The sequence below is a fragment of the Eublepharis macularius genome, chromosome 3 (assembly GCF_028583425.1).
Source record: "Eublepharis macularius isolate TG4126 chromosome 3, MPM_Emac_v1.0, whole genome shotgun sequence".
Taxonomy (NCBI): domain Eukaryota; kingdom Metazoa; phylum Chordata; class Lepidosauria; order Squamata; family Eublepharidae; genus Eublepharis; species Eublepharis macularius.
This window is the reverse complement of record NC_072792.1, coordinates 48,200,967-48,228,265: the sequence shown is the minus strand read 5'-3', so window position 1 is coordinate 48,228,265 and position 27,299 is coordinate 48,200,967. Positions and strand designations below refer to the sequence as shown.

Here is a 27,299-nt window from a genome sequence, read left to right as displayed (position 1 = left end):
AAACTGCACACAAGAGAAACTCTGCTACTCTAAAAAGAGAACAGTTCGTCCAAAAAAAACCCCTTTTACTTCACCCCTTGCACAGAAAAAGACTTCAATTTCTGATTCAGCAGCGGTTGAATTTTATCACACTGATAGCGCCAGAACTGTCCACTCTCAGCTGGCATATTGCTGCTCATGGCAGCTTTGAAGAGTATTTTAGAAGTTTCCCAATAGAAATGCATTCAAGTAGAAATGAAGCCAAGAGCACTTACATTCTTTGGTGTTGGGAGGTGCCAGTGAGCATGAGTAGCAAACCATTCCATAGATGTTCCTTGGCCTGTTTTCCAGCATGTAGTAACTATAATGAAAGGACAAGACAAGACAAAACAATATAATTGAGTTCCTTGCTTTTAAGTATGGTTGAGAAGTAATCAATTACAGTTCGAGATGAAATCACTATTTTAAATTTTGTATACCTCATTTAATGGCATTATCTACTTTTCTCTTGCTTGGTGAGAAACACCTCTCTTTATCCTTCACTAGTATCATAAATGAGGTTAATCATGCATTACAGATACATGACATAGGGCAATATCACTGCCTGAAACAATGTGCATTTGTCCACTGAACTTGCAATGTAGCGCACTGCATGCCCCTGAAACGAGTTTTCCTACACGAGGATAAAGCTGGATCCCACCAACCATTCCCACTAATGGAAAGGGGACAATTTCCACCACTTCTCCCCTCTGCAAACCTCTCATGCTGTTTCTGGAGGTTCTGGCCCATCAGGAACAGCATTGGGAGGGCATGCGGGGCTGAAATGGGAGAGAAAGGTGACAACAATGCTCAATTGACAGAAACTTTGGCCGTTTCCACACACGTTGAATAATCCACTTTCAATATGCCTTAGTGAACATTTGTAACTGATTTTCCATGTGTGGAACAAAAAATCCACTTCTAAAGGATAACTGAAGCGTATTGAAAGTGGATTATTCAACGTGTGTGGAAACGGCCTTTGTCAGAACTAATTTTTGATAGAATCCAAGCCATAATTTCTCCCCCAAAAAGTTAATTTTTCTGATGACGACTGATTTCTCTGGCATTCTGTATCTTTAGCAGAAGACCAGTCTCCTTAACAAAACTCTAACAGATGTTGAAATGTTTTTGGGTTCACAGACAAAGACCTAGCAGATTTTAATAATTAACAGCCATGTTCTAGAACTAAGGTTGTGACCTCAAATTACTAGCTTTCTAACACTGGCATATAAGGGAATGTCTCTAAATTATGAATTATATCAATATAGTGACAGCCCCTTATGACAGCTCTCATGCTTCTGCTTATGCAAAAGTAAGCACCTCTTTCGATTTTGCTTTCAGTTTTATCACGCAATGCATTGGGCTGTACAGCATCCCTTTTGTGTGTGCCAACAGACCTACCCAGGAATTAGTTCTAACAACGTATACTCTTTTTAAGTATCTCCTTCAAATGTGTAGCAGACAGTCTAATCTTCTGGAGCTGCCCCAGCAGATAGTTAGAACTTTCTGCTGCCTATAGCTCTCTGAGGAGCCTAAGACTATTGGAAGTATGGACCCTATACAAAAGAAGCCCAATTATTTTGGTGGTATCTGTTTTAACCTCATAAGCAAGAGGAGAATTATTCCATTTTTTGAACATTTGTTCTGGCAGTTTGGGTCCGAGATATGCATGTTTAATTATTTGTGAGCACTCATGTACAGCTTTTGAGCATTAGCATCTCTGTGTCTCCTTTTCAAGTCCATACTTTGTCTCCTCATCTCTGTTCAGGTTATCCTTTCATATATAATCTTCACTTAAGAAGGTTAGTTCTATTTTCCCCCCAGAAGCATCCTATATTAACCAGACACTTCTAGCCTTGACTTTCAAGAAAGAATTCACAGTCAAAACAAAAAAGACTTCGTGGTTGCATCAAGGGATAAAAATACAATAAACTCCAAAGTCACTATGTTTTTCACAAGGCAAAAATGGTCACATCAAAGTCAAATGTCAACAGGTCAGCATGTATCCATCTCAGTTTTCTGATTCTTCATCCCCTTCCAAAATAATGCACGAAAGACTTGAATATGCTCATATTTATTGGGGCATGCCTGATTCCTGGCAATGTTGGGTCTCAGTTTGCTTCAGCTACTGGGAAGCCATGTGAGGGTCAGGCGGGATTCCACATGACATTCCTCCTCTTATATTTTGCAGCCGTCTCTTCATTCAGTCACCTTAGCTTCCATATTGGCTCTACAACTGGAGGCTTTCTACAAGTGATCAAGGTTCTGCCGCTGAAAAGTGGCTGATAAAACTAGTTCCCAAGGTTTCCTGTTACCAGGAAGAGCTAACTAGAAGGCAGCGTGCTCCACTGGATTAGTGAAGTGGCTTAGGTTTGTGTGTGTGTTTTACGACCATGTAGGGGACGGGGGAATATCACGCTATAGGCAATTCATAATTGTGCTTCCAAATGGCTACCACAATGTACCATGTAACAATCCTACAAAGATATATATAGTTTTCTAATGTAAATCTGGGTAGTTTGGAACCACAATTTAGAGTCTTTTTTATCTATTCAGACAGTTACACCAAGCAGAAGAAATACTTGATTTATCATCCTAATACAGTGTGACAAATTGTTCTTTTATTCACACAAAAGAGATCCAGGACAGTGCCTAGAAGCCATGCCACTGTATTTTTGTTTCTCAAGAGAACTCTTCACTACGCATTTAATTCAAATGAACTTTAAAACCTAGCTTTCTACATGTTACCTTAGGCTGCACCTAGCATGTAAAAAACATTGGGAATGGGTTTAACAAACCACAGTATGAGTTGAAAAAAAGAAATGATGACAGAAAATCCGAGGATGTGTTGTTTTTATAAGGCACTCTTTCTAGCCTCTGACTTTTCTTTGAGATACGGAAGGCAAAATGATGCCCTTCGTATTTACACAAACAGCCTTTGCATGGTAATATTTTAGGATGTCTTAGAAGGCATGTGCTTTAGAACTGTGGTTCTCAGCCTTTGGCATATGGCCCACTAATAATTCTATGAAAAAAAACACAAGTCCCAAACCGAGATAAACAAAAAACCTACCTTTCCTAAGAGAGACATTTATATGTTTATAAGCATTCTGCTACTATATTTATCATTACAGGTGGACATGGTGATTGAGGGTGAACAAGTTCTCAGTAATTATTATAAAAACTGTGGTCCATCAGTGGCACACATACCACTGGTTGAGAACGAGTGTTTTAGAGGATTTAGACTGTGACTATTATGTGATGGTGGTCTTACAAGACAATTTTACATCTTTTATTCTGAGAGCAACGTCACTCTAAAATGATTCTTTCGGGGGACTGGTCCTAAGCAGCTGAGGTCTAAAAAGATTGAACAGAACTCATATTTTAAATAATGGAATGACATTCTATGAAACAAATGTGGGAGCTTCCAATATGCTGTTTGCTTTGTTATGTTACTGTAAGCGGAAGTTGCAGGAAGAATCAGTGGGTGGGAGAGATATAAGGTAACTGAACCTTTCCAGCAAATACCACCCCTGCTTCTTTAAAAAAAAAATCCCCTTTCCCATGATTAGATTTTAAGACTTAAAAAGACTGGAAGCAGAGAAAACAACCTGCAGGCTCATTTGCAATCAGAAAAATTATCATCTTTATCCCACCTACCCATTCTCCCTTCCAATGCAACCCCATTCATGTTAAATAGCAGACATGCGTTTGAGGAGGTCTGCAAGTTCTCCCCTAAGGCCTAACTTTACTTTCTATAGAACTAAATCAGTGATTTGAACAGGGGCCATAGAGTGTCTCCCTCCCCAGAGGATGTTCTGTAAATACTGGAAGAGTATTCAGAATTTTGGAAGCAAGTAGGGAGGAGTATTAGGATTTTAGGCAGTTACTTGCAAGGGTTTTCGACAGCTAGAGTGGTGAGTTGTTTTATACTGCTCACACCATGCTGAAGATAAAACCCTAGAACCTAAATTTCTTGCCCAGGCCCTTAAAAAGCGGCACACAGCAATTAGGAATCAGCTAGGAGTTGGCTAATGGCCTCTAAGCACACAAGGCTCATTGAATGTCTGCCTGAGATCTGTGTATCGAATGCATAATCATACCTGTACTTCTATAAATAACATTGTCTTGTTTGGAGTATCATTTTTAATACCCTAATTTTTTTAACTTGTGACTTGAGGAGCATTCAGTATTATGTAGTTGGTGAGTAGTAGAGGATTAAAAGCTAAGAACCACCATAGTAAATGGAATAAACTGTTCACTAAGAAGTGGAGTGGTGGCATGATATAGCCCCATCTTACCAAATCCTGGGAGCTAAGCAGGGTTGTTACTTAGATGGAAGATGACCAAGGAAGACAGGTTGCTCTGCAAAGGAATGACAACACTTGCCCTGAAACTCCTTGCTGGGGTTACCATAAGTCGGTTGTAACTTAATGGCAGGCACGCATGTGCATGCATGTGCACGTGCACAAACACGCATGCACGCACACACACATGCACGCACACACACACACAAGAACTAGAGATCAAAATGTTTCTTACAACTAAAGCAGGGGATATATGGAGCAAATAGATGTCAATTTGTTTTAAAAGCCAAGCTTGATGAGTTTATGAAGGATATTTCAGGCAACATTCAGCTTTAGTCTGAGGGCATATGGCAGGCTGTTGCTGGAAACAAAATGCTTGATTCAATGGCCCATGCTCTTGTCCAGCAGCGAAATTCTCATGTCCTTAATTTCTCTTCATATCAGATTGGTTAGTGGCCACTGGAATTTTTATTGTCGTTCTTTATGGTTGATCTGTGTTATCTTTATCTTTATCCTCCAGATAGCAAACTTGATAGTGTTTATCAGTAGGACAAGGAAACAGGACCAACCACAAAACCAGGCAGGGGCCTGCATATTCTCTAGGTATGCAGAAACTATCAGCCTGTAAATTTTAAAAAAATGCATTGTGGCATGCAAACCATGAGCTCTCATGTCCTTTTAATATCATGGCCTGGGTCTTCTTACCATATTTATCTGGCTGCAATGCAGCTCACTTTCTCTATTGCTAGCACTTCCATTTGCTTAAGGCTAATTGAAAACTATTGGTCTTGCACAAATGGAAGCACTAGCAGCAGAGGAAATGCTACAGCTGGAGTGAAGCATGTGCAGAACACGGTCATAGCATCCAAGTCTAGGGGCAAGAAAGATATTCCATAAAGCACATCTTTCCTGGCTCCAATTTCCCCCATCCCAAGCTCTTTCATGCTGTGTAAGTGGGGGAAAAAAACATTCCATTTCCTGTGTTATATGCTCAGGTTGAGAATAGATTATCAGCTTTCGGATCTAGTCGTGAATCGTGATTCAGCAGACAGTGATGTAGGCCAGTAGGCTAACCGAGTTGAAAGACAACTCTGGAATTCAGCACATAGGCTCCCAAGGGTAGTGCTTATGGCTGTTCTTTATTCTGCTTTATGGAATTCTAAACTGTAGAATAACGTGTGTGTGTGTGTGTATATGAGATCCCCATAATATGTAGGCAAGATGATGAGGCCTGGATTTCTTTCCAAGACTATAATTCTGTGACATCATTTTCAATGATAAGTAGAATAAGAAATTAACAACAACAACAAACTACCTAGAATAGCGAGCCAATACCATTTTCCTGATCTTCCATTCCTCAGCTGCCTCTCTGTATCACTGGAGAGCAAAACTGGAACCAATGTCAAACAACAACCCCCCCACCCCCACACATAAACGCCATTAACCTTCTCAAAAAGCAGTTTTTATTCTTCAGTGGAAGATCCCTAGAATTCCTGTTCATGAACAGTGCTGCTGAAATATGTCCCTTGTACAGAATGCGCTAGTAGAATAGTAGAATAGGGATAGTAGAATTCTAATACATAAATAAACAGCCAGCCTTGTAAAACAAAAAGAAGACATGTTTTCTCTCTAACTGATAATATTTATTTATTTGAAACATTTCTGTTCTGTCATATTTCCTCAGACTCAAGGCAGTAAACCATAGTACTTTGAAATTGTGTCATGGCATTTTTAAAATGTCACTGGTGTGTGTAATGCCACTGTCAACAGAGATCTGGCAACACTGTAGAGTTTTATTTAAAACTATGGCTATGTCAGTCACTTAAATCTCCTTTTGGTAGCCAAGAAACAATATTGATTTCATGTGCTGATTTTTATTAACAATATATCTACAATGTGCTATAATACTCTGCTCAGCTACACTTTCTGTATGTGGGCCAAAATTTCACCCCCCTCCGTTTCCTGCCATAAGATGCTGGTTTTATATTTCATTTGCTTTAATAACATCTGTTATTTTCTTTGATTGAAAACATTGTTTCTAAGGAGTTTTTATTATGTACATAGGGTTAATTATCATGTACTTAATCAGATGCAGAAGGTAGCTCGTGGCTAGCAACACAAATAAAACAAATATGCTTATAAACGAGAGAGAGAGAGAGAGAGAGAGAGAGAGAGAGAGAGAGAGAGAGAGAGAGCACAAAGGCTTAGGTCCTTACCCAGGAAGACACGGTCCACATTCAGCATCATTTTCTTGGTCTCCAGGGGTCATTACTGTTGCTCTAAAGAACCCCTCACAGTCCTTGTGCCGCCTGCATATCTGATACCCGCCTTTGGAAAATTTTTCAGATGGGCAAGGGACACAGCCATAGTCTTCATCTCTGGTACCATATCCACATGTCTGTAGGAATAAAAATGTCACTGCCTTAAAATAGATGCACTTTTATTAACTTTTAAGGAAAAGGGGATATTAACAAGCTCCTCCCTCCCCCCACCCCATTTGTGGTTGCTTCATCTGATGACTAATTTTGTGAGCCGTTCTTTGTTTTAATGACAAGATTAAATGGGAATGGCATGGATGTGTGTGTGTGGAGAGAATGCCCTGCCTATCTAAGGCCTATATTGTTTTCAAACTCAGTAGTGTACAAAATGAGAAGCATGTTCTTAGTCATCTGAACTGAGACTGTCAAAATTTCCTACTTAAGCACTTCAGCTGCCAATCCTCATACACAAGCCAAGGCAATGACAAACCAGAGTGAGCCGCTGAGATGTGAAAATGAAAACTGCAGGCAGAGCATCTGTGGCGCTGTCTTGACTGGGAGGAAAATGTTACAGAGGCCTGTGCCTCCATCTTGGATTCCATAGGTACGGGTGGAGCCAAATTGTTGTTGGCCCTTCAGCTTTGCTCAATACAAAATATGGCCTCTCTTAAAACGTAATGGTAGCCCAAGGCTATACGGTATATAGGCCAAATGATGTTTCTGATGCAATCTGATTATCTGAAAGTGCCTCAGAGAGAATCACAGCTTGCCTAGCTGCCTGTGCCAGCCTGCTTTAAAACTCTACTTGGAACATGATGGTTGTTTTCTTATCTTGTGATAGGAGTACAGCAGCCACTTTCTTAACTATGAAGAGATTTATGATATTATGTACCAGCCAGAGAAACGGGGAAAAAATTATTCACTGATACTGTAAAACAGTGTTTCAGAGGAATGTGTGTGTGTGTGTGTGTGTATGAGCAAAGTCCATGTCAGGCTATGGGTGACAGGATATGGTAGACAGGTCCCTGTACCATTGCAACAAGAAGTCCAAGCTCTTGGTTAAATGGTTTTATTCAGAAATCCAGTCATTTCCATATATATGTCCATAGAATTACTCAGAGGCAAGAAAGCATCTAAGCAGTACACGTTTCCTTGATAGCAATAGAGACTTGAGGAAAGTACAACTCTAAATACCCACTCATTTCCCCCCTCCCAGCTAGACCACAGGTTTGCACAGGAAAGGGTCTGGGAATGCATGAAAGTAAACTGTAGCATTTCAGACAGTACAAGGTCACTTCTGTGAGCTTCAAAGACAGTTGCGTTCTCAGGCTATTAGAGAAACGAAAGTGTTGGTTAGAGCATTTACAAAATGAAATCAAGGCACAGCATTAGCAATGGTTCAACACATCAAACAATGGCATGGATGTAGGGGTACAGACATGAGAGTCCGTGTATGTACATTCCCTTTCTTGGCCGTTTTCACACTACTAACCTGCTTCTGCAACGTTGTGCAAAAACCGCGGAAGATAGCGTCTTCTTGCGAGAGTTTTGCACAATGTTGCACAAAACTCTCGCAAGAAGATGCTATCTTCCGCATTTTTTGCACAATGTTGCACAATATTACAGAAGCAGGTTAGTAGTGTGAAAACGGCCCTTGTTTAAGTGACTGTGGCTCACATTTATGTTGCACAGCAGCCATTTTTTTCACTCAAATCTAGCATGTGGAAAAGGAGAAGAGCAAGATTCGAGTCTGGTAGCACCTTAGAGACCAACTGGATTCCTAGGGTAAAGTGGAAGTAATTTTTAATCTGAATTTCCATAAGCAAATATAATATTGCGAGGAGTCTAGTTAATAATGTCTTACACTACATGAATTTTCAGATTACTGTTATCTAGAATAAGGTGTCTAAGAAAATTTCACCTTACCATATAGGGTTCTTCTCCTGGCTCACATTGCGGACATTCATGGCATGTTCCAGTTGTCTGGTTATAGTATTCATTTTCACCACAATTAGAATACTCAGCATTAGCAGAATACACAAGTGACACCTGCCACCAAAGGTAAATATTGGTTATTTTCATTACCCATCTATATCCTCTATGGATATAGCACATTTACCAAATAAAAATACCCTGGAAAGTGAAATCACTGGTGTTTAATGGACAAGCATTCATGAGAATGGTGTTTGGCAGCTGAAGTGGTGTTTAATGGACAAGCATTCATATACACAAAACTGTGCACACAGCTTAATTCTACAAAAGCAAAAGTGGAGAATGTGTTACTGGACACACAAATTGTCTTCAAAGGAATGGTACGAACAATAGGCAAATTAATTTCCAGGTAACCTCAACTTCTGCAAAATGCTAAATTTCTAGTCCCTATTGATGCAAATATTTTTATGAATCTCAGTCAGCCTTACTCTGAAACTGAATACATAATAGTAGCCCAGGTTAATTGGATTACAAATTTGATTTTAAGAAAGCCCTCTTTAACCGAGGTAATTTAAACACCTACCATGAGAAAAGGGAACATGTTAGTCCATTTACATTCTCCCAGGCACACCATATTATCCTGGTGATTTATCTGAAACAGAAAGATGAGTTAGTACAAGAAAAATACCATATTAAGCCAAGTATTAAGCTCTGATACTTTGATTTCTGTTCTGTCTGCAGGTGTAAATTTTACAGATATGCAGAAAAATCCCATACTACCCAAACCTGCATCCCTGTTCAATAATTTGGCTCCCCCAGTTCCAAGTGTTTTACTATAGGAGTTCAATCCTGAATTTCCCTACTCAGTTTCAGCTGCTCTGTGCACAGCCTCCAGTCTTAGCATTCTTACAAACTCTTTGTTTGGTGTAAGTCCTTGTTGCTTATTTCTCGTGTAAAATTAGGCTGTTTCTTACCCATCCCTTCTCTAGCTTGCCACAGTCAGTTTTGGCCCATAGAGTTCTTAGCCAATCATTTCTTTGCCTAAAGTTTTAAATTGATCTAGGAGGAAGATGTGAAGGCATACCAACACCATTTTAGAGTTTGTATTGAGCTATGCATGCCTGTTAATGAATCCTTTTAATTTTTAAACTGTGTTCAAAGCAATTCGGAGTCGTATGTAGTGATGATGTAGTCTATTAATTTTGGTTAAAATGAATGGTTTCTAGGTGGGTAAATGAATGAAGCTTTTATCAGGTGATGAAAAGACTGGCAAGGAGAAGAAAATGAATTAATTGATACTGCTGTTGTTAATTACTTAAAATTACTTCTGTCTGAAGAAGAGCCAGAAATGGTAGAAGTGGAGGGGCAAGTCGGTAAGGGCGGGAAAGTGGTAACCAATGATGGGGGGGGGGGTGTTGGATAGGTTTTACACTCTGCCATGATCTTCACTGTTCTCTTATATGAACTATAATTCATTAATAGTTGAGTTAAAGGAGAAAAGTTCACAAACAACTTTCTGATGTTTGGTAGAAGAGGGTGTTTCTGTGATTTTCTATGGGGTATCCAACAGATTTTTTTTATATATATATATATTTATATTTTTATATTATATTATATTATATTATATTATATTATATTATATTATATTATATTATATTATATTATATTATATTTTTATATTTATATATATATATAAAGAACCAGTTAGGAAGATGAAAACAGCACAGACATTGGTAGTCCCAAAATACAGTCCACAAAAGCCTTCAGACCCAACAACTCGGGAGCATCTTAGGGTATGTTCTCTTCAGCAACTGTTCTATCCAGCACCTTTTTCATGTTGAAAAAGATTACATATTCCTTCTTGTTATGTAACTTAAGCCCTTCTGAGATTTCTTACTTTAAATTAACCACTCAATCCAACTCCATTAGCTCAAACCAAGCCTACCTTTTTATAAGGTTACTGTTTATAAATGTGCCCGTTGAGATATCTGTTTAAGTGCCGTGCAGCCATAACTGAAGCATGTTCACAAATGTAATATAAAGCTCTGTGGGGCTCTCTCTCTGTGGAATTCCTTCTCAACAGGCTTTCCTCATTGTCTTCAATACTAGAGTATGCGCCGTCAATTCCTTCCCTAACTCGTAAGTGAATAGGGCACTCCCTACTCATAGTGAAATCCATGGTTGACGTTTGGTATTGGCTCTGCTTCTCTGTCTTTACTAGCAAGCTGACACATGAATATCAAATTAGTGTAGCTTTTCCATTATGTAACCCCACACCAAGAAAAACTTCACCTGCTAAATGTCTGAGCCCAGCTGATTTTTAAAGGTATACAAACTGGGCTGGTAATAGGCTTGCTAAACTCCAGGTAGAGCCTAGAGATCTTCCAGAATTACAACTGATCTTCAGACTACAGATACAATATCCTGTGGAGGAAATGACTGCTTTGAAAGGGAGGATTCTATGGCATAATACCCTGCTGAGGTCCCTCCCCTCACCAAACCCCATCTTGCCCAGGCTCCACCCCTGAAATCTCCAGGAATTGCCCAGTAATAAGGTGCCAGCCATCAGCTCAAATCATAATAGTGTCTTCATTTACTCAGTTGTCTTCTTGCCTGGCCATCAAAGTATATTAAAATGTAGAAAGTGCTCTTACTTTGAGAAGGAGAGAGGAATCAAACACAGCCGGACATTTTTTTGTTTCATTTCCATTAGAAATTAAAGACTAAGCTTTAGAGTCCATGTTTCCAGTTTTAATAGGTTTATCTCAAAATTTCTCATAACACCACCAACAACAGTGTGTTTATATACCATCTTTCTGGAAAGATTGGTGCCACACTCAGTGCATGAAGGAAGTCAGTGTTATTATTATCCTCATAATGCAGCTGGGGCTGAGAGGAGTGGCTTACCCAAGGCCACCTGCAGGATTCATAGCAGTGGTGGGAATCAAACTAGCAGAGTGCTGATTCGCAACCCAACCACTTAACCGCTATGCTCTTGCTTATAGGAGATACAAAATGATTTCTAAAAACACGAATTTCATCCTGCTTTTTTAGCAACTTCGTGTTGGGTGGAGAGTGGCCTTATTTTTACACAGTACTTCTCCCCACATGTTCTTGTAATATGATTTTGCCTTCTTATTTTTGGAAAGATTCTTCCTTTCCAGGTTGGGGGAGGGGGGCAAGTGGGAAATTGGCAACAAATCCCCTACTTCTGCATAAGGGATGCCTAAAAACTCATAAAATTATTTTTTTAAAAAAAGAATGTTTGAAGAAAGAGTTAAAAATTCTGCCCTGTAGCATAACGGAAAAAATAGTGTTGCTGCTGCAACACAGAACATGCTGTAGGGATTTAAGCAAATTAAATATCTCAGATGATTGAGGTGCGGTTGTAACCGTGTGGTCCTTGCAGAACACATTAATTGCCTTTCTAAAAATTCATTTTTTTTTGTTTGTGTCACAATTAAGAACTTTTCCTGAAACTCCAGTTAAAGTATAGTCATTGTAGAAGTGTAAAACAATGCCCAATTAAATCAAATAAAATCTCATAGCCCCCCTCTCCAATTTTAACTTCTAAATAGATTAAGCAAGATTTTAATGCTTTATCATCCAGCAGTGAACTCATACGTTCCTTCTAGCAAGAAGGCTAGCTCAGACAAGTTGCTATATGGAAAGTAAAAAGACAAGAAAGCGATATAGTTTCTTTAGAACACAATCCAACCAATGTTAAACACTTTTAAGTTCCGTTCCTTTCAAGGGAGAGGAAATTTAGGAGATCTGTGGTGCTTGACTTCAGCAGGATTGGGCCTTAGAAGACTGTGGCTCCAAAAATTTATATTGCAGAAATAAAAATGGGGAATGAATTGCTCAAACATAATGAGAAGAAATATGGACCCTTTCTACACCAAGAGCCTTTTAGTCTTCCATGATTAGGTGAAATCAGATTTATTATTGTGGTTCCACACTTCATTTAATATTATATATATATTCGCATTACGATCTGCATTCTCTGTTCCTGCTTCAGCAGTCCTCAGCAAAAGAAAGCCAGTGTGATGCAGTGGCTACAGTTATGGCCCAGGATCTGGGAGACCTGGCTTTGAGTCCCCGCTCTGCCACGGAAGCTCACCGGGTGACCTTGGGCCAGTCACAAACTCTCAGCCTAACCTACCTCACACAGGGTTTGTTGTGAGGAAAAAATGGAGGAAAGGACGATTTAAGCTACTTTGGGTCCCCATTGGGGAGAAAGGTGGGGTATAAATGAAATTAAATTAGCAAAGTTGACTTTTGATGGTAATTTTATTTATTTTTTAAAAAAAATTGTGCATGAAATTTGCATGTACAACTGAAGTGAAAATAAAGCCTTTCCATTCAGTTGAGCGCATCAATGGCAGCTGGTTGCGAATCCTGAGTGCTTTCCCCAGGCATTCCCAAGCTTCAGATGGCCGGGCTTTCTCCCTCCTTGGCAGTGCCAGACATGCTTTGCTGCAATTGTGCTCTAAGCCCTCCAGGCCTCCTGCCCACTTTTCTGCTCTTTCGGACCGGTGGTGTCAGGTTTGTGTGTGTGTGTGTGTGTGTTTTTAGGCAAGGACGGAGAGAGACAGCAGGAGGAGAATGCAGCAGCACTGTTGGAAGATTGGCAACTGCGGCTGCACCGCTAGAATAGGGAAGACGGAGAGAGAGCGGGTAGCAGTCTTTCTCCTGTTTCATAAGGTACCTACCACTCCTTGCATTTTCTGGGTGCCATCTGTTGCTGAGCTGAACAAGGGCAGATCCTCCCCCCACCCACAAATATATCAGTTTTGTGCAAAAACCTGCTTTAAATTAAAAATCAAACAACTAAAACAAGGAAATTTCATTCATGGGAAGGGAAGAGAAGAAAACATCATGAAAATCTTCTAAAGGTACTCCCCTCGTCTGTATGCTGGAGATCAATTATCATTCTGGAAGATCTCCTGGATGGCAACTTTACAAGGAGGTCCATGCCTCTATATCTCTTCAATTAATGTGCAAGCAGAACGTCCCACATAAGAGGTTCTTGTTTCTTTCTGCCTGCAAGATGAGCCCTTGACAACTGAATCCTAACACACACACTGAGAGATCTCTGTCTTTTGGTGCTATACCTCTGAAGATGCCAGCCACAGCTGCTGGCGAAACGTCAGGAACTACAATGCCAAGACCATGGCAATACAGCCCGGAAAACCCACAACAGCCATCGTTCTCCGGCCGTGAAAGCCTTCGACAATACAACACACAGTTTAGTTTGTAATATTTAGCTTTAGACATGGGCACGAACCGAAAAAAACCTGAACCACCTGATTCGTGATTTGTTGCTATTCCACAAACCAGGAACCACAAACTTCCATGAACTTTTACCAGTTGACGAATCGGTTCATGGAATTTAAACACCTGGCACTGGCTTCTGAAGCCAGTGTGGGGTGTTTGAAACTGACAGCCTCCTTCTCCTGTTGCCCCGAAGCGGCAGGAGAAGTCTGTTAGTTTCAAAACACCCCATGCAGGCTTCATCCGATTGGGTGAAGCCTGCAAGAGGCATGTGAAACTGACAGCCCAGTTCTCTTGCCCCCCAAGTGGCAGGAGAACAGGAGCTGTCAGTTTGACAGACCTCGTGCTGGCAGCAGGGGAATGGGACTGTCAGTTTCACACACCCCTCAGCAGCGCCAGCATGTCTGGGGTCACAAACTGCTCACAAATCACACAAACCAGGCCAAAAAAGTCGTGGGGGTTCGTTAACACACAGTCGCATGAACTGTGTGTTAATGAACCATGAATCTGTCAGGTTCGTGTGGGTTTTTTTGTTTGTATTGCAGTTTGTGCCCACCTCTATTTGACTTTAATTGTTAGAAACGAAAAATCTTCATAGTCAGCTGGACTAAGATGTTGGGATGCTGCTTTGTGCCACCGCCTGTTGATTTCAGAGGAGTTTCATTGGTTTCCATAACATCTACTATCAATGAAGAATAAATAGGACCACAGCTGTGAAGTCTAATCCAAACACATTCAGAACTAATTTCTATGAAACGGGACTAATGCCCAAATAAGGGTGCATGGCACTGCAGCCTCAAATATTTCTCAACATACACAATAATACCGAATCTAAAAGTTTCTCTGCACAATACAATTAAGAAACTGACTACAATCTCAAAATCAATGCATCAGTCCGTAACTTCAGCCAGTTAAGTGAATCCTAAGAAGTGCTGCCTCAGAGACTCCTTGCAACCAAGAGCTATACTGCTGTTTTGCCCCTACTCCAAGTTTGCAGAACCCCAGATATGCTTCTTGTTGGCATACTCAGGCAAGTACTAAAGATCAGATATGGCCAAGTAATGGGAATGATATTCTTTCAAGTACCAATATAAAACTAGAAGGAAGCGAGTCATACAGTGCAGAAAGACTAGTATGGACCCCCATGTCAGTTAACTTAAAACTTAAGAAGCAGGAAATCAGATGGATCTACTAAACTGCTGCAGGCAGGACTGGCAACATCTCATACTAGAACAATATGAATGCAAAATGGTCAAGTTACCTTTGTATATATTATGCAGAGCACTGCATACTGTCTGCATATTTCACCTTCTATGGCCAGTCTTAAGACCTAGAAATGTGCTTTTTTGAAAAACAAACGCTGAAAATCTATTGTTTTAATAGCTGCTTTGCAAGTTATTTCGTTGTTGAAGTTTTAGAAGTATGTCCCATTAGGGAATCCATAGTTTCCTGCTGGGCAGACCAGGACCTTCTATACAAAAGGAGAACGCAGAGGGGCACAATAGAAGAAAAAAGGGAGGAGAAATCATAAGCGGGGTTATGAGAGGGGCAGAAGAACAAGGCCAGATGACAAGAATCCTGCCTTGTGATGTTAGTATGTGATGTCATGTGAAAATTCTAGGTGAAGCCCAACAAACTGGGCAAAGCACATTCTTAACAGTAGCCTGGTATATTTATCTGGAAGAGTTCGTACATAACAGACTCTATATTAACACAAGCCATGATACCGATAGATCTACTTCAAAGGTAAATTCTGGGCAGAGACAGTTGCTAGTTAATTGGAAATATGAAGTGCTTTGAAGTTCCTTTTCTTTGTTTTAAATTTAGATTATAGTTATAATGCTTAATCCATAAATATATGCCACTCCCATTACTGCCATGAACTCTACAGGTGGGCTTGGGTAAGCCACTCCCCTCAGCCCCAGCTATATTGTGTGGATAATAATAATACTGACTTTATTCACCGCTCTGAGTGGGGCACTAATCTGTCTAGAAAATAGTATATAAGTACAGTTATTATTTTACCCAAAGGCCATTGCAAGTGACCAGACAGAAGAAACCAAGAGACAATAAAATAGCAAGTTTAAATGAAATTTAAGCTTGACTGCTGTCCTCTACATTAGTGTTCATTTTGATTTTAGACAGACAGTTCTTTGAGGTGAGGCAGGCATAAGAAATTCCTAGGATAAACAAGTATTCCTGTCCTTATCTCCATCCCCACCTCTCAGTTAGTGTATGAGGGGCAGTTGTTTGGCTCCCACCATATGGCAAGCAGATAAAGTACATTTCTTTGCTTTTAATTTTCATCTCCTATTCCATTACAACTTGATTCCATTGATTACATCCCACTTTATTCCTTCCTTCAGCTGTTATTCTGCTTTTTTCTTTTCTCCTCTTCATTGTCAGACAATCAATACAAAGGGGAAGAACATTCTTGCTTTTATTATTTTATCATGTATGTAGTGCTTTTATTGTATAAAAGATTTATGACTTCTCTCTTTTTTGCCCTCATAAAACTGCTGCTTAATAATGTTAGGTCTGTTTTTCATTTTAGGGAACTGAGGCTGTCCCTGGTAGGTATGTGAAAGCCATGTGCAAATGTGTTTGGTGCCTGAAGGTAATCTAGCCGCCACCTTTGTCAAGGTTTTAATGGGTAAATAATGTATACAAATTTCAGATTGCAGTTTCTAATCCTCTAGTATGGGTATCTTTCATCTGCAAGCTTGATACATCTTTATGACATAAGCATTGCATTAATTGACATTACCTACATTAGCAAGGCAAATGGGCGATCGACAACTGACCACTGTATATTATTACATCATTAGCAAGGCAAAGAATACACAATTGAACATTAGAGAAATTATTCTTGGCAATTTTTAGCCATGGAATAACATCAGATGAAATTACCTATGCCATACCAATCTCCTAATTCATCCAGAGAAAGATATGCTGTGTATTCAGAAGCACCCCCACTCTTTCTCCTGTTTGTTTCTATCAGAAAAGCAGGATATAAATAAATATAATGTGTAAATGTACCTTTTTATAGGGGAGGCTGTTTTACACACGAGAGTCTAATGCTGAATGTAGAAAAAATGTCTTCTGCAAAGTGTTTATTTTGCACATACCAGCTCCCTAAACAATAGAGCCTCCTATCAGAGTTCACTGAACCCTTGCCTGGTGCTGTAACAAACAGGAAATAAACCTTACAAAATCAACACATCTCCTTCAGTTTTGGGAGTCTGCAAAAGCGGCCTTCCTATTGAACTCATGCCCACTCTACACGTGCCCTTTCTGGCTACTGGGAGGAAGTGCGCTGGAATTGAGGGCTGGAATTATGAATACTTCTAGGCATGATGACATGGCTTCTTTAAGAGGCTTAATAGGTGGGCTAGTTTTGGATAAAAAGGGCTTTAATGCCATCAGTCTTTTCAACTTTAGGTCAGTTTTCAATATTCCATTCTTGTACAAAGTTCCTTGGAGGAAAAGGACAATCTACATTCCCCATCAATCTTCTTTTTGATCTGGTCTTCTTGGCATTGAAATTGCCTTGCTAGTTTTTCATGGATGTCCTATACTAGAAGCCAGATACATGTAGAGCAAGGATCCCCAACCTTTTTGAGCCTGCAGGCACCTTTGGAATTCTGACACAGTTCAGTGAGCACATCTACAAAATGGCTGCCACAAAACAGCTGCTGCAGGAGGTGGGGCCAGCCACAAAAAGGCTGCCACAGCTTACCTTCAGTCACACAGTGAAGATCCTTGTGCTACGGAAGCAGCTTCTACCAAAGCAATGTTTTAAAAATCTGCATAGCCAATCAAATGGCCAAAAGCCACTCAGAAACCATGTTTGGCAAAACCCCATCTAGCCCCACCCACTTTCTAAAAACACTTGGTGGGCACCATGTTGAGGACTTCTGAGGTAGAGGATCCCCTGTTAATTCTGTTTAGCCTTGCAGTTACTTTCAGTTCCACAACCCTGATATTTTTCTGATACACCATGTTGGAATAGAATTGTTTTGCGGTAATTCTGATTTTTCCTGGAATGTAGAACAGGGAATCCAAGTTTTTTCAGTAGTAGGGCCGTATGTGAGCTGGCTGGATGAATTTTCTATTTATAGCAATGGTGACGTATAGCCTGTTAGCTATTCAAAAATATAGATTTGTTTTATTAGCAATACAAAAACCATTTCATCAACTTTCTTCACACAAAAAGGCACCGTTAAGAGGCCTACTACTTAGTCATTAATCAGTTCTGACCAAGTAAATGAGATTACTGGTATTTAACAGACTGAACTGTTCTTGAGAACTTGGGGTTTATTCAGTAAGGCCACATCTAAATTCTGTCTCCTATTTTGCATCACTGATGTTGGCTCTCAGCATCAGTTCCAGCAGCTTCCTGAAAGAGAATGTGCTTTTTGATGCCAAGCGGCCCCAAATGGTGCCCAGAGTTCTGGGATTCCCTTACTTGTCTCCAGAATTCCAGGAATACCTACTCTTCTTGGTGGGCATAGTTCTCTTGAAATTCAGCCACGCTGAAAGTGCAGATGCTTGTTCGTAATGTTTCATGTTGCTCCAGTTTCATGATTTAATTGTAGTGGAATTAAACTTGAATGCTGCTGCAGGAGGTGGAGCCAGCCACAAAAAGGCTGCCACAGCTTACCTTACCACAGGTCAACTAAATATGTAAGGTGGGTGGCACTATGGTTCAGGTGGGTTACATGTTGGACACCTTTGGACTAGCTTGTCCTTGGAGACTTTTGCTGTTCCCTTTGTCTTTTGAGGTTCCACAAGGTTTCACCTTGTCTGCTGTGAGAAAGGTTGCCAGGAGCATCATTCTTTTCCTCTAATTATAATCAGATCTGAACACCACAGTAGCCATTTTCAGTCATTACAATTTTGGTGATCCAACTATATGCATATAGGAAAATCACACTGTGCATGTTGCTCTTGGTTCACGTTTACCATTTTGTGTGAATAAGACAAATCACATAATTTTCAGCTTCAGTATAGGCAACTAGAAACCTGGGCCATTTCCACATGCCCTTAAAGGGATGACCCACTCACCGAACACTGGCAGCTTTCCCCCAGAAATCCAGATGTCTCTGTTTGCATTTGGCTTCCGTTTTTTCAGTGTCTTTTCTGGTAATGCACTTTCTGCTATCACAACAACGGCACTGAAAAAACGGAAGCCAAACAGCCTGCAAACGTTTTGCAAACAGCAACGTTGCCAGCATTCCGTGAGTGGGCCCTTTAAGGGCGTGTGAAAATGGTCCTGGATTATCCAGATCATCCTATTCACACAAACCTCAGGCATCTTTTGAGGGAAGTGAAGTTATTGGGGGCCTTATTTTATATCTTTTAAACTGTGTTTTATAAACCACCTTGAGCCACAAGGAAAGGTGGTATATAAATATTCTAATAAGAAATGGCAGCCACATGTATTGGGAAGATTGCAGGTAGCAATGCTGTCCTATTACAAAAGGGCCTGTGAAGCTGTTGAGTCAATTCTTAAAGGTGATGATAGGCTAGATAAGGGTGTACAAACTGAAGCTTAATCCAGAAAAGATGAAAGATGTTGTTGGGTAGAGTTTCAGATGACAGCTTGTGGTGTTCAAGCTGTCTTTGGAGAGTCTTGTACCCCTTGAAGAATTAAGTCTACACTTTGGGGCCACCTGGATATGGCCTTGTTCCTGGATGGAAAAGTGGCAGCTGAGACTAGTAGTGTCTTTTATTAGTTTAGGATGATAAACCAATTGCAACCTTCCTTGGAGGTGTGGCCTGGCCATTGTTACATATGCTGTGGTGACATCCATACTGATCTAATGTTAATGCGCTATACACAAGGCTGCCTTTGAAATGTTCTTGGGAACTCCAGCTAGTTCAAATTCTGCTGCCTAGCTGTTGTTTGGGGTGAGACACTTTTACCCCATGATACTGTTCCTGGCTGAGCTTCATTGGCTCCCAATTTGTTTCTGGGCATAACTCATAGTGACATTTTTGACTTTTTAAAGCCCTAAATGGCTTGGGACCCAAATACCCAAAGTACTGCCCTCTCCAACATGAGCTTACCCCTACACTCAGATCATCTGTTAAGGCAATGTTCTGTGTGCCCACAACCATCCACGTTTTGTCATACTGGTCATATTTGGTGATAGTGTAGAGATGATGTAACTTCTCTCTTATATCTGGCCTCTAGGAAACTGGGGATTGTGGTGGAATTAGGTTGGATTTTTATTCTTTTATTGAGATGATGTTAATTTGGGAGGGAGGAATCCTGTTGCTTTTGTTGTGTATTTGATGCTTCATTATCCTATTCTATTTTACTTTATTCTTGTGTTGCCCACTGATCATTCAATTGCATTGTTCTTGTTGTTTTGATTGTTCTAATATGCATTTTGGAGGGGGGTGTTTTAGATTTTATTCTTATTGTAAATTACTTTGGTGGCCTGTTCTTGTATTTTTCCTCCAGCCCTACAATGCTACATATGTTATTCTCTAGGTGGAAGCTATATTCTTATCCTTCCTGGAGAGAAATCAGACTATGGACAAAGCAACCATGTGATAGATGTACCCAAATGAAACACACACACACACAACAGTAGAAAATAATAATTTTAAACATTAACCAACAGGCTGCAAATGGATGCCAAAAATGTCTAAGCTGAGTCATTATCAGATTCCAGAAACAAAAGGTATTCTCATCATATGAGCTATTACGATTCACAAACCTCCAACTGCAACATTGTTTTCTATAGCTATTGCAACTCTCGCTTCATTTTTGGCAGGGACATTTTGAATGAAGGCGGCATTGCAATTGCCAAGATTCTCTCCTTGCTGTGTTGTTTTATTCAGAGTTAAGTACCAATGAGGGATGTTTATGTACAGGTGTAGCCTGAAAAGTATTGGAGCACGCTGTACACAGGGGACCAGTTATCTGTATTGCATTCCGTGGTATGAAAACTTCTGCATCAATTCTGAATCAGATAAACTTGTCTTCTAATTCAGTTGGTTGGAATCCTGCTTCCAATGAAAAACAAGTGATTTTCATTCTGGAGAGAACCTTCATGAGAAGCAGATGTGGAAAAATAGTTTCTCACTAAATCATAAATATGATGGCATATTTTAACTGCCAAGTACAATCTCTTGAAATTAACTGTCAAATCTTACAGATGATTACAACCAAACCTTTTCAAATCTTACTGTTTTCCTGGTATCGTTAGCAACTTTTGGCACTTAGAGGGGAAACATTTGTATTTTGTTAATATAGAATATGCAGGCTTTCATTTCCATCACTTAATTCCTTAGAGTGACCGAAAATCTTTATTATCAGTAACCATCAGTATATCAGTACATCAGTATGCCAAGAAATAAGATACCTCTTGTTTCTTCCTCTGTATTCTTAATCTGTCCTGCTGTCCATTTTTGAATTAACTCAAAAGCCTTTTACAATGTTCTTCCAGGCCTGTGAGAGCCACAGTTCTTAGGGCCAAACTACAAGTGACGCCTTATACAGGTTGGACACTTGTCAGCTTCCCTCAAGTTTTGATGGGAAATGTAGGCATCCTGGTCTTGCAGCTATAATGGAGAACCAAGCTGTAAAACCAGGACGCCTACATTTCCCATGAAAACTTGAGGGAAGCTGACAAGTGTCCAACCTGTATAAGATGTCACTTGTAGTTTGGCCCTGAGTGAACATCGGAGTGACTCACAGAAATAGGCAGCAAAGGGACTGGCCTGGGTTATTTAAATATTCTTCCAACTGCTCAGGCATACGCAATTTCTGTGTGGCTGGAAGAATGTCTAGAAGGCATATATTCTTTTAGCAATGAAGCAACCAGTGTTTCACAGCATCCCAGCTTTGCTAATGATGTGATGGGCGGGGGAGAGTCTGGGAGCCCTGCATTTTATCCTCATAACAACAACTCTGTGAGGTAGATAGGGCTGAGAGACAGAGACGGCCCAAGGCCCATGGCAGAGTAAGGATTCCATCCCAAGCCTTGCTGGAGAGTTGTCAAGATTTCTGATCCTAGGCCAGAACTCTGACTGCTACACCACACTTAAAACTAGTGCATAAAACTAAAATTCTGCAATCAGAAGGTATGAGGGCAAGTGGGACATGGACAGGTGATCACTTTTTCACTGCAGTTGCAAGAGATGCAAAAGAAAGAAAGAAAAAGAAGGTAGCATAGATGCACAGCTGTAGAGAAAGAAGCAGCCTTGGGAAGGACTGCAGCGCTTAATCCCATTCCTGTGCCAGCTCACAGGCCTGAGCAGGATCTCTAGGAATCCGAAGCCACACAAGCTGCAGGCAGAATCTGTGTATGAGCGCTGAAAGCAACTGGCTGTGCTAAGAAGAGTCACGTGCCCTCCTAATTGCACAAGTCAGGCAATACCCGCTCAGGCAATGCAAGCTGCTGTTGAACAGGTAGTAAATCACTGCTGGCAAAGGCTGGAAACGCAGACCAGGAGGGAAAACTCAAGCCGTAGTGGCAAATAAGGAATGCAGAAAGCAGGCACACCTGGCTGCTCATCAATCACTTTAAAAAAAAAGTCAACAACTAATACAGGGATCCTGAATGCCACTTTTATGGGTAGATATATAACCTTTAAATTCTAACTCCAGGGCAGCTTAATAAATTTTTCCCAGATACTCAGATTATTCCCAGGTATGGCAAAGCTAGAGCTGCTTTTACCACCAGGTGACTCCAGGGAGCCTCCTAGCACAGCAGGGAATGGTGGCAGTCTCCTTATAGAGGGACAATATTGGAAAAAGGCCCCCTCATTTGAGTTGAGTCTGCATTTATGCTTCTCCAGAGCAAATGATCTAAAGTGGGATTTTGGTTCCATGGGTGGTGGGTGTGTAGAAGAGTAAATTAGCATCAAAATTAAAATAGTGTCGGCTCCCTTTGAGGCCCTGGAAATATATCAGTATCATATGCAATCTTCTGCACTGAACCACCAAACACTCCAAATGAAGTTTGTAGGTGCAATTCTAATAACTGCTTTTGCTATCCAAGCAAGAGATGTTAACTGGATAGCACAAACATCTCCCCCTAAGTAGAGCTGATGTATTGGCACTAGGATCAATAGATTCTAAATTAGCTACAAAGCTGCAGGGAGTAATGAAGCAAGGAGGGCTCCCCCCTCCCTTCTTAATATTAAATTTGTTGAGGTTTTTTTCCCCCTCGGCGCCCTGGAGGAACTTTGAGAAGGTTTGATGTTCATCTGGAGAGTTGTCAAGATTTCTATAGCAATTTAATAGGCTGCCAACATGGGTGGTGGTTGCTTGGAGGCATTCCGATGTGGCGAGGCTTCTTTCTGTTTTTTGTCTGCAAACCTAAGATGTATGTCAATCAAATTTTGTGTAGAACTAAATAAAAAGTGGGAAACATATAACTGTCAGTACAACAAATGTTTAACTTTAGAAGATCCAATACATGTTCCCTTTGCTAAATATTAAAAACCCTTTGCGTGTTCAGACTGGTGAATATATTTACTGTAATGGGAATTATAAGTACAGGAGGACTCATTAGTGAGGAGGGCGTCTCTCTTAAACCGGTGTATCTGAGTGTAGAAGAAGCGCCATTGCTTTGTGTGTGTGTGGGGGGGGGGGGGTGGCGGCCTCATCCTGGTTTTGGCAAGGCCTTAGGGCTTGACTAGATGTGGAAGTGATTGTAGGACTCAACGCAGTTCATGATGATTCCCCATGAACACCACAATCCTAAGTAGAGCTACACCCTTCTAAGTCAGTTGGCTTCAATGGATTAGAAGGGCATAACATTGTTTAGGATTGCACTGAAAGTATGGCATACAGAAATGAGAGCTGTACATTTGCACACAAAGCTTCTTTTTAAAAGCTTTTTCTCCCAGTGGCTGGTAACTAGCAGGAGTTGGGGTGGGGGCAAGGACATGGGGGGGTGCCATCAGCCAACGGTATTACATCACTTCTGGAGGAAACTTGGAAATGACCTCAGTTCATTCTAGGAATTACTGGAAACTCTATGGTTACATAGTGCTGTTGGCCAACAGCAATTTTAAAAACTATTTTCTCCTGTCAGTCACCACGGCAACAGCAGGAACCAGAAGACTGGGATGGGATCCCCACCCCCAGTTGAAAACTGGTAGCCCTACTCAGGCAATGTGATATCACAGAGTTCTTCCTCTCAAACTGTTATTTTTATAATTTTTGGGTAAAGAAAACATTTTGTGACCAAATAACACCATTGGAGAGTCAATATGCAAATTAGTAAAGTATCTAGTAGCACCTTTAAGACTAACCAACTTTATTGTAGCATACGCTTTTGAGAACCACAGCTCTCTTCATCATATGCAAATTGTTTCTTTAGCTAAGTATTGTGTATGCATGCTCAATATTTTTTACATTTACATGGAATACTCTGAACCTCTTTTAACTGTGAAATTGTGCAGGGATGGAAGAGAAACCAACATAGGAACTGATGCTTCTAAATTGTAATTTTAAAACACTGCAAAGATTGTATTGTCGAAGGCTTTCACAGCCGGAGAACGATGGTTGTTGTGGGTTTTCCGGGCTGTATTGCCGTGGTCTTGGCATTATAGTTCCTGACGTTTCGCCAGCAGCTGTGGCTGGCATCTTCAGAGGTGTAGCACCAAAAGACAGAGATCTCTCAGTGTCACAGTCTGTGACCAAAAGACACCTACACCTCTGAAGATGCCAGCCACAGCTGCTGGCGAAACGTCAGGAACTACAATGCCAAGACCACAGCAATACAGCCCGGAAAACCCACAACAACCACTGCAAAGATTCTTCTGGTTAGGGCCTAAAGCCTGCTGCATTTCTGCCATTGATAGGGCCTCTGGCTTTGGTCTAGAACAGTTTGGGCTATGCTGTGATAACTACCTATGAACTAGCCATTTGTTTGTGATGATTCACACATGCATGTGTACTCATCGCAGGACAGCTGCAGCTTGGATCAACGACCTGCATGTGTGACTGTGAGTCTCTCTACACAAGACCTCTTATACAAGGATGCTCAAGTGAAGGGAGACGCAATGTTAGCCGGGAAGCAGAGTTTTAAAAGACAGATCCGCTGCAGTAAACTTTCCCCTCTAACGTCAAGTTGATTTATATTGGCAGGCAGTCCCACAGGAGTGCTATGGGAGTGTGTAAAGCCTCTGATGGGCTCACAAGCAGCCACACTCATGTGACATTTGTTGTTGTTTCTGAGGTTGTTGCTCATTCCAGGCCTTTCTGGAAAACAGGATGTGTGATAGCAGCAATTTGGAAGACTTTGGGGCGTAACTAGAAGAATCACTGAGAGAGCAGTGTAGGATCTTTTCAGTGTTTGAATAACATAATTAGAAACCATTCAGGGCCTCAGTTCTTCTTTCGGCTGCATGGGTGGAGAGTTTTCATTCCCACTGCTGCACAGCTTTAACAGCTGAATACTACACAATCCCATGGTGTATTTAGCCTTGGAATGAAAAAGACACATATGGGTGTACGTAGTGTGTGTTTCTCATATCTATTCATTTCAAGACGAAAAACAGTATGGGATTGTGTAGGGTTCAACTACACACACATACACATGTCCCACAGCTGTTATCTTTGAGTGTGTATTGAGGGGAGGTCAGTTTTAATTAGCTAAACGTGGGAACTGAAGAGTTAAATGTGTTCTTTACCCCTCAACCCCATCCCATACAGCACTAATCCATATTGTAGCCTTGCAAACCAAGTCTATTTAAAAAAAAACTGGGAAGAATCAGTCACAGATCTCCAAGACTCTCATGGCATTAGATCCCCCTACAGACCAGTGTAGGCAGCATTGTGGTACAGTACAAAGTCAGTTATCCAAATATCTGAAACATTCAGATAATGGAGGCGGCAGGGATGGGGGTGGGGAGATCCTGAAAATACACAGCATTCGATAGAATTCTTACGGAGCCAGTCAAGGCCACTTTGAAAATGTGAAAAAGTAATAACATATTTCAGTAGTGGCTCAATATAAATATGGTTCTTTGAGTTAAATTATTTTGCTTAGTCAAGCTTGTAGCTTTGAAGGGTTTTTCAGCTTCTTAAGGACTGGGGGATCTTCTGAATTAATTCATAATTTAATTCTGTAGCTGCCTTTCCCCACCCTTGGGAGTAAGGAAGCTTCTATTTCTGCATACATGGACACTGAACTCACTGCAGATGGAATTTGATTATGTAGATGATTGGGATGTTCAGAAGTTATAAATAACTATGTCCTCTCTTGACAAAGCCATTCTGAAAAAATCGAGTCTAAGCTTGAATCAAACAAGGCATAAATTTGAGTCTTTCCTGTCAAATATCATTCCTTGTTCTACTGGTTTGGTTAAAAATGAATACTATTGTCAGTGTTCTCTCCCCTCTCTTCCAAGAGTCCTCAGAAGTATAAAACTATTTGTGGTTTTTGCATATAAGAAATTCTTTGTGATCATTGGAGACATTTTTTTGCCATTTTGCCATGAGCTGGCAAAACTTGTACTTGCTGTTTATTGAAGAACGAGAAAACATTTGAGAATTACTGGGATTCAAAGTTAATCCTTCTATTAGTGTCTTAATTTCAAAAGTAAGGATTACTGCTATTGAAACTCAAGATATAAATTTGTTGTTAATTAAAAAAAACATCAGGCTTTCTTACTCTGTAAAGAGACAGAAGAGCATTAATTGATTCAAAGGTTTTTGATAATACCATTTTAGCAATATTTGGAAGATGCTGCCAAGATCCCTAGTTTAGTAAGCAACTTATTCCTAAATGCTGTTTTGTCTTGTGTTTATATTGAGTATCTTTTGTACTGTTTCTGGTGCATTCATGGCAAACCAAATCCTAGATATGTGCACACCCTGGATGGAAATAATCTTTTTATAACCATCTCCTTTGCAGACCTGATACCACGTTTCCCTTCTTACTGTCCACTTTGATTGGAAATTAGGTACAGATTTTGTGGATGGCTAGAAACCTACGTTAAATTTGGGAAAGCTATCTGGTCAGGCTTTTTATTGTGTAACATTTGATATTTGATGTAGTATAGTTGATAGTCAGTGGTATCTGAGATTTGATTCTCAGATTATAAATATTTTTTAAAAATAACTAGTTTTTGATGTCCTGTATATAACTTTCAAAAGCTTGATATTCACTATTTGATAACTGATATTCAATATTTGATATTGTGTTAAACCTCAGCTTAGGCCGTTTCCACATGGCTTACCTTGTTCCGGAAAACAGCAAAATCTCACATGAAATTGCGCGAGAAGATGTTGTTATTGTGCAAGAAGATGCAATAACAGTGTCTTCTCACACAATTTCACACGAGATTTCACTGTTTTCTGGAACAAGGTAAGCCGTGTGGAAACGGCCCTGGTTTGAAACAATGTAGGTATTAGTTCATACTGAAAATTCATTTCTGCAACTTAAAGTTCTGAGTCTCGAATCTGCCTAACAGTCTCACTTTTTATAGTTTTGCTTCTTAATTCCAGAGGTAGGGCTCTCCCTCCCTCTCC

General features: G+C 40.4%; 1 protein-coding gene across 2 annotated transcripts in view; it reads right to left on the bottom strand.

Annotated features, from left to right (window-relative positions):
* The window catches only part of EDAR (ectodysplasin A receptor), a 97,095-nt gene that overhangs the window by 14,888 nt on the left and 54,908 nt on the right, over window positions 1–27,299 (bottom strand). For both annotated transcript variants that reach the window (XM_054974326.1, XM_054974325.1), the window contains exons 2-5: window positions 9,099–9,167; window positions 8,510–8,632; window positions 6,542–6,723; window positions 255–340 (exon numbers count right to left, since the gene is read on the bottom strand). In XM_054974326.1, the coding sequence (XP_054830301.1) occupies window positions 255–340; window positions 6,542–6,723; window positions 8,510–8,632; window positions 9,099–9,149 (442 nt within the window). In that variant the 5' untranslated portion in view covers window positions 9,150–9,167. The remainder of the gene's footprint in view (window positions 1–254; window positions 341–6,541; window positions 6,724–8,509; window positions 8,633–9,098; window positions 9,168–27,299) is intronic.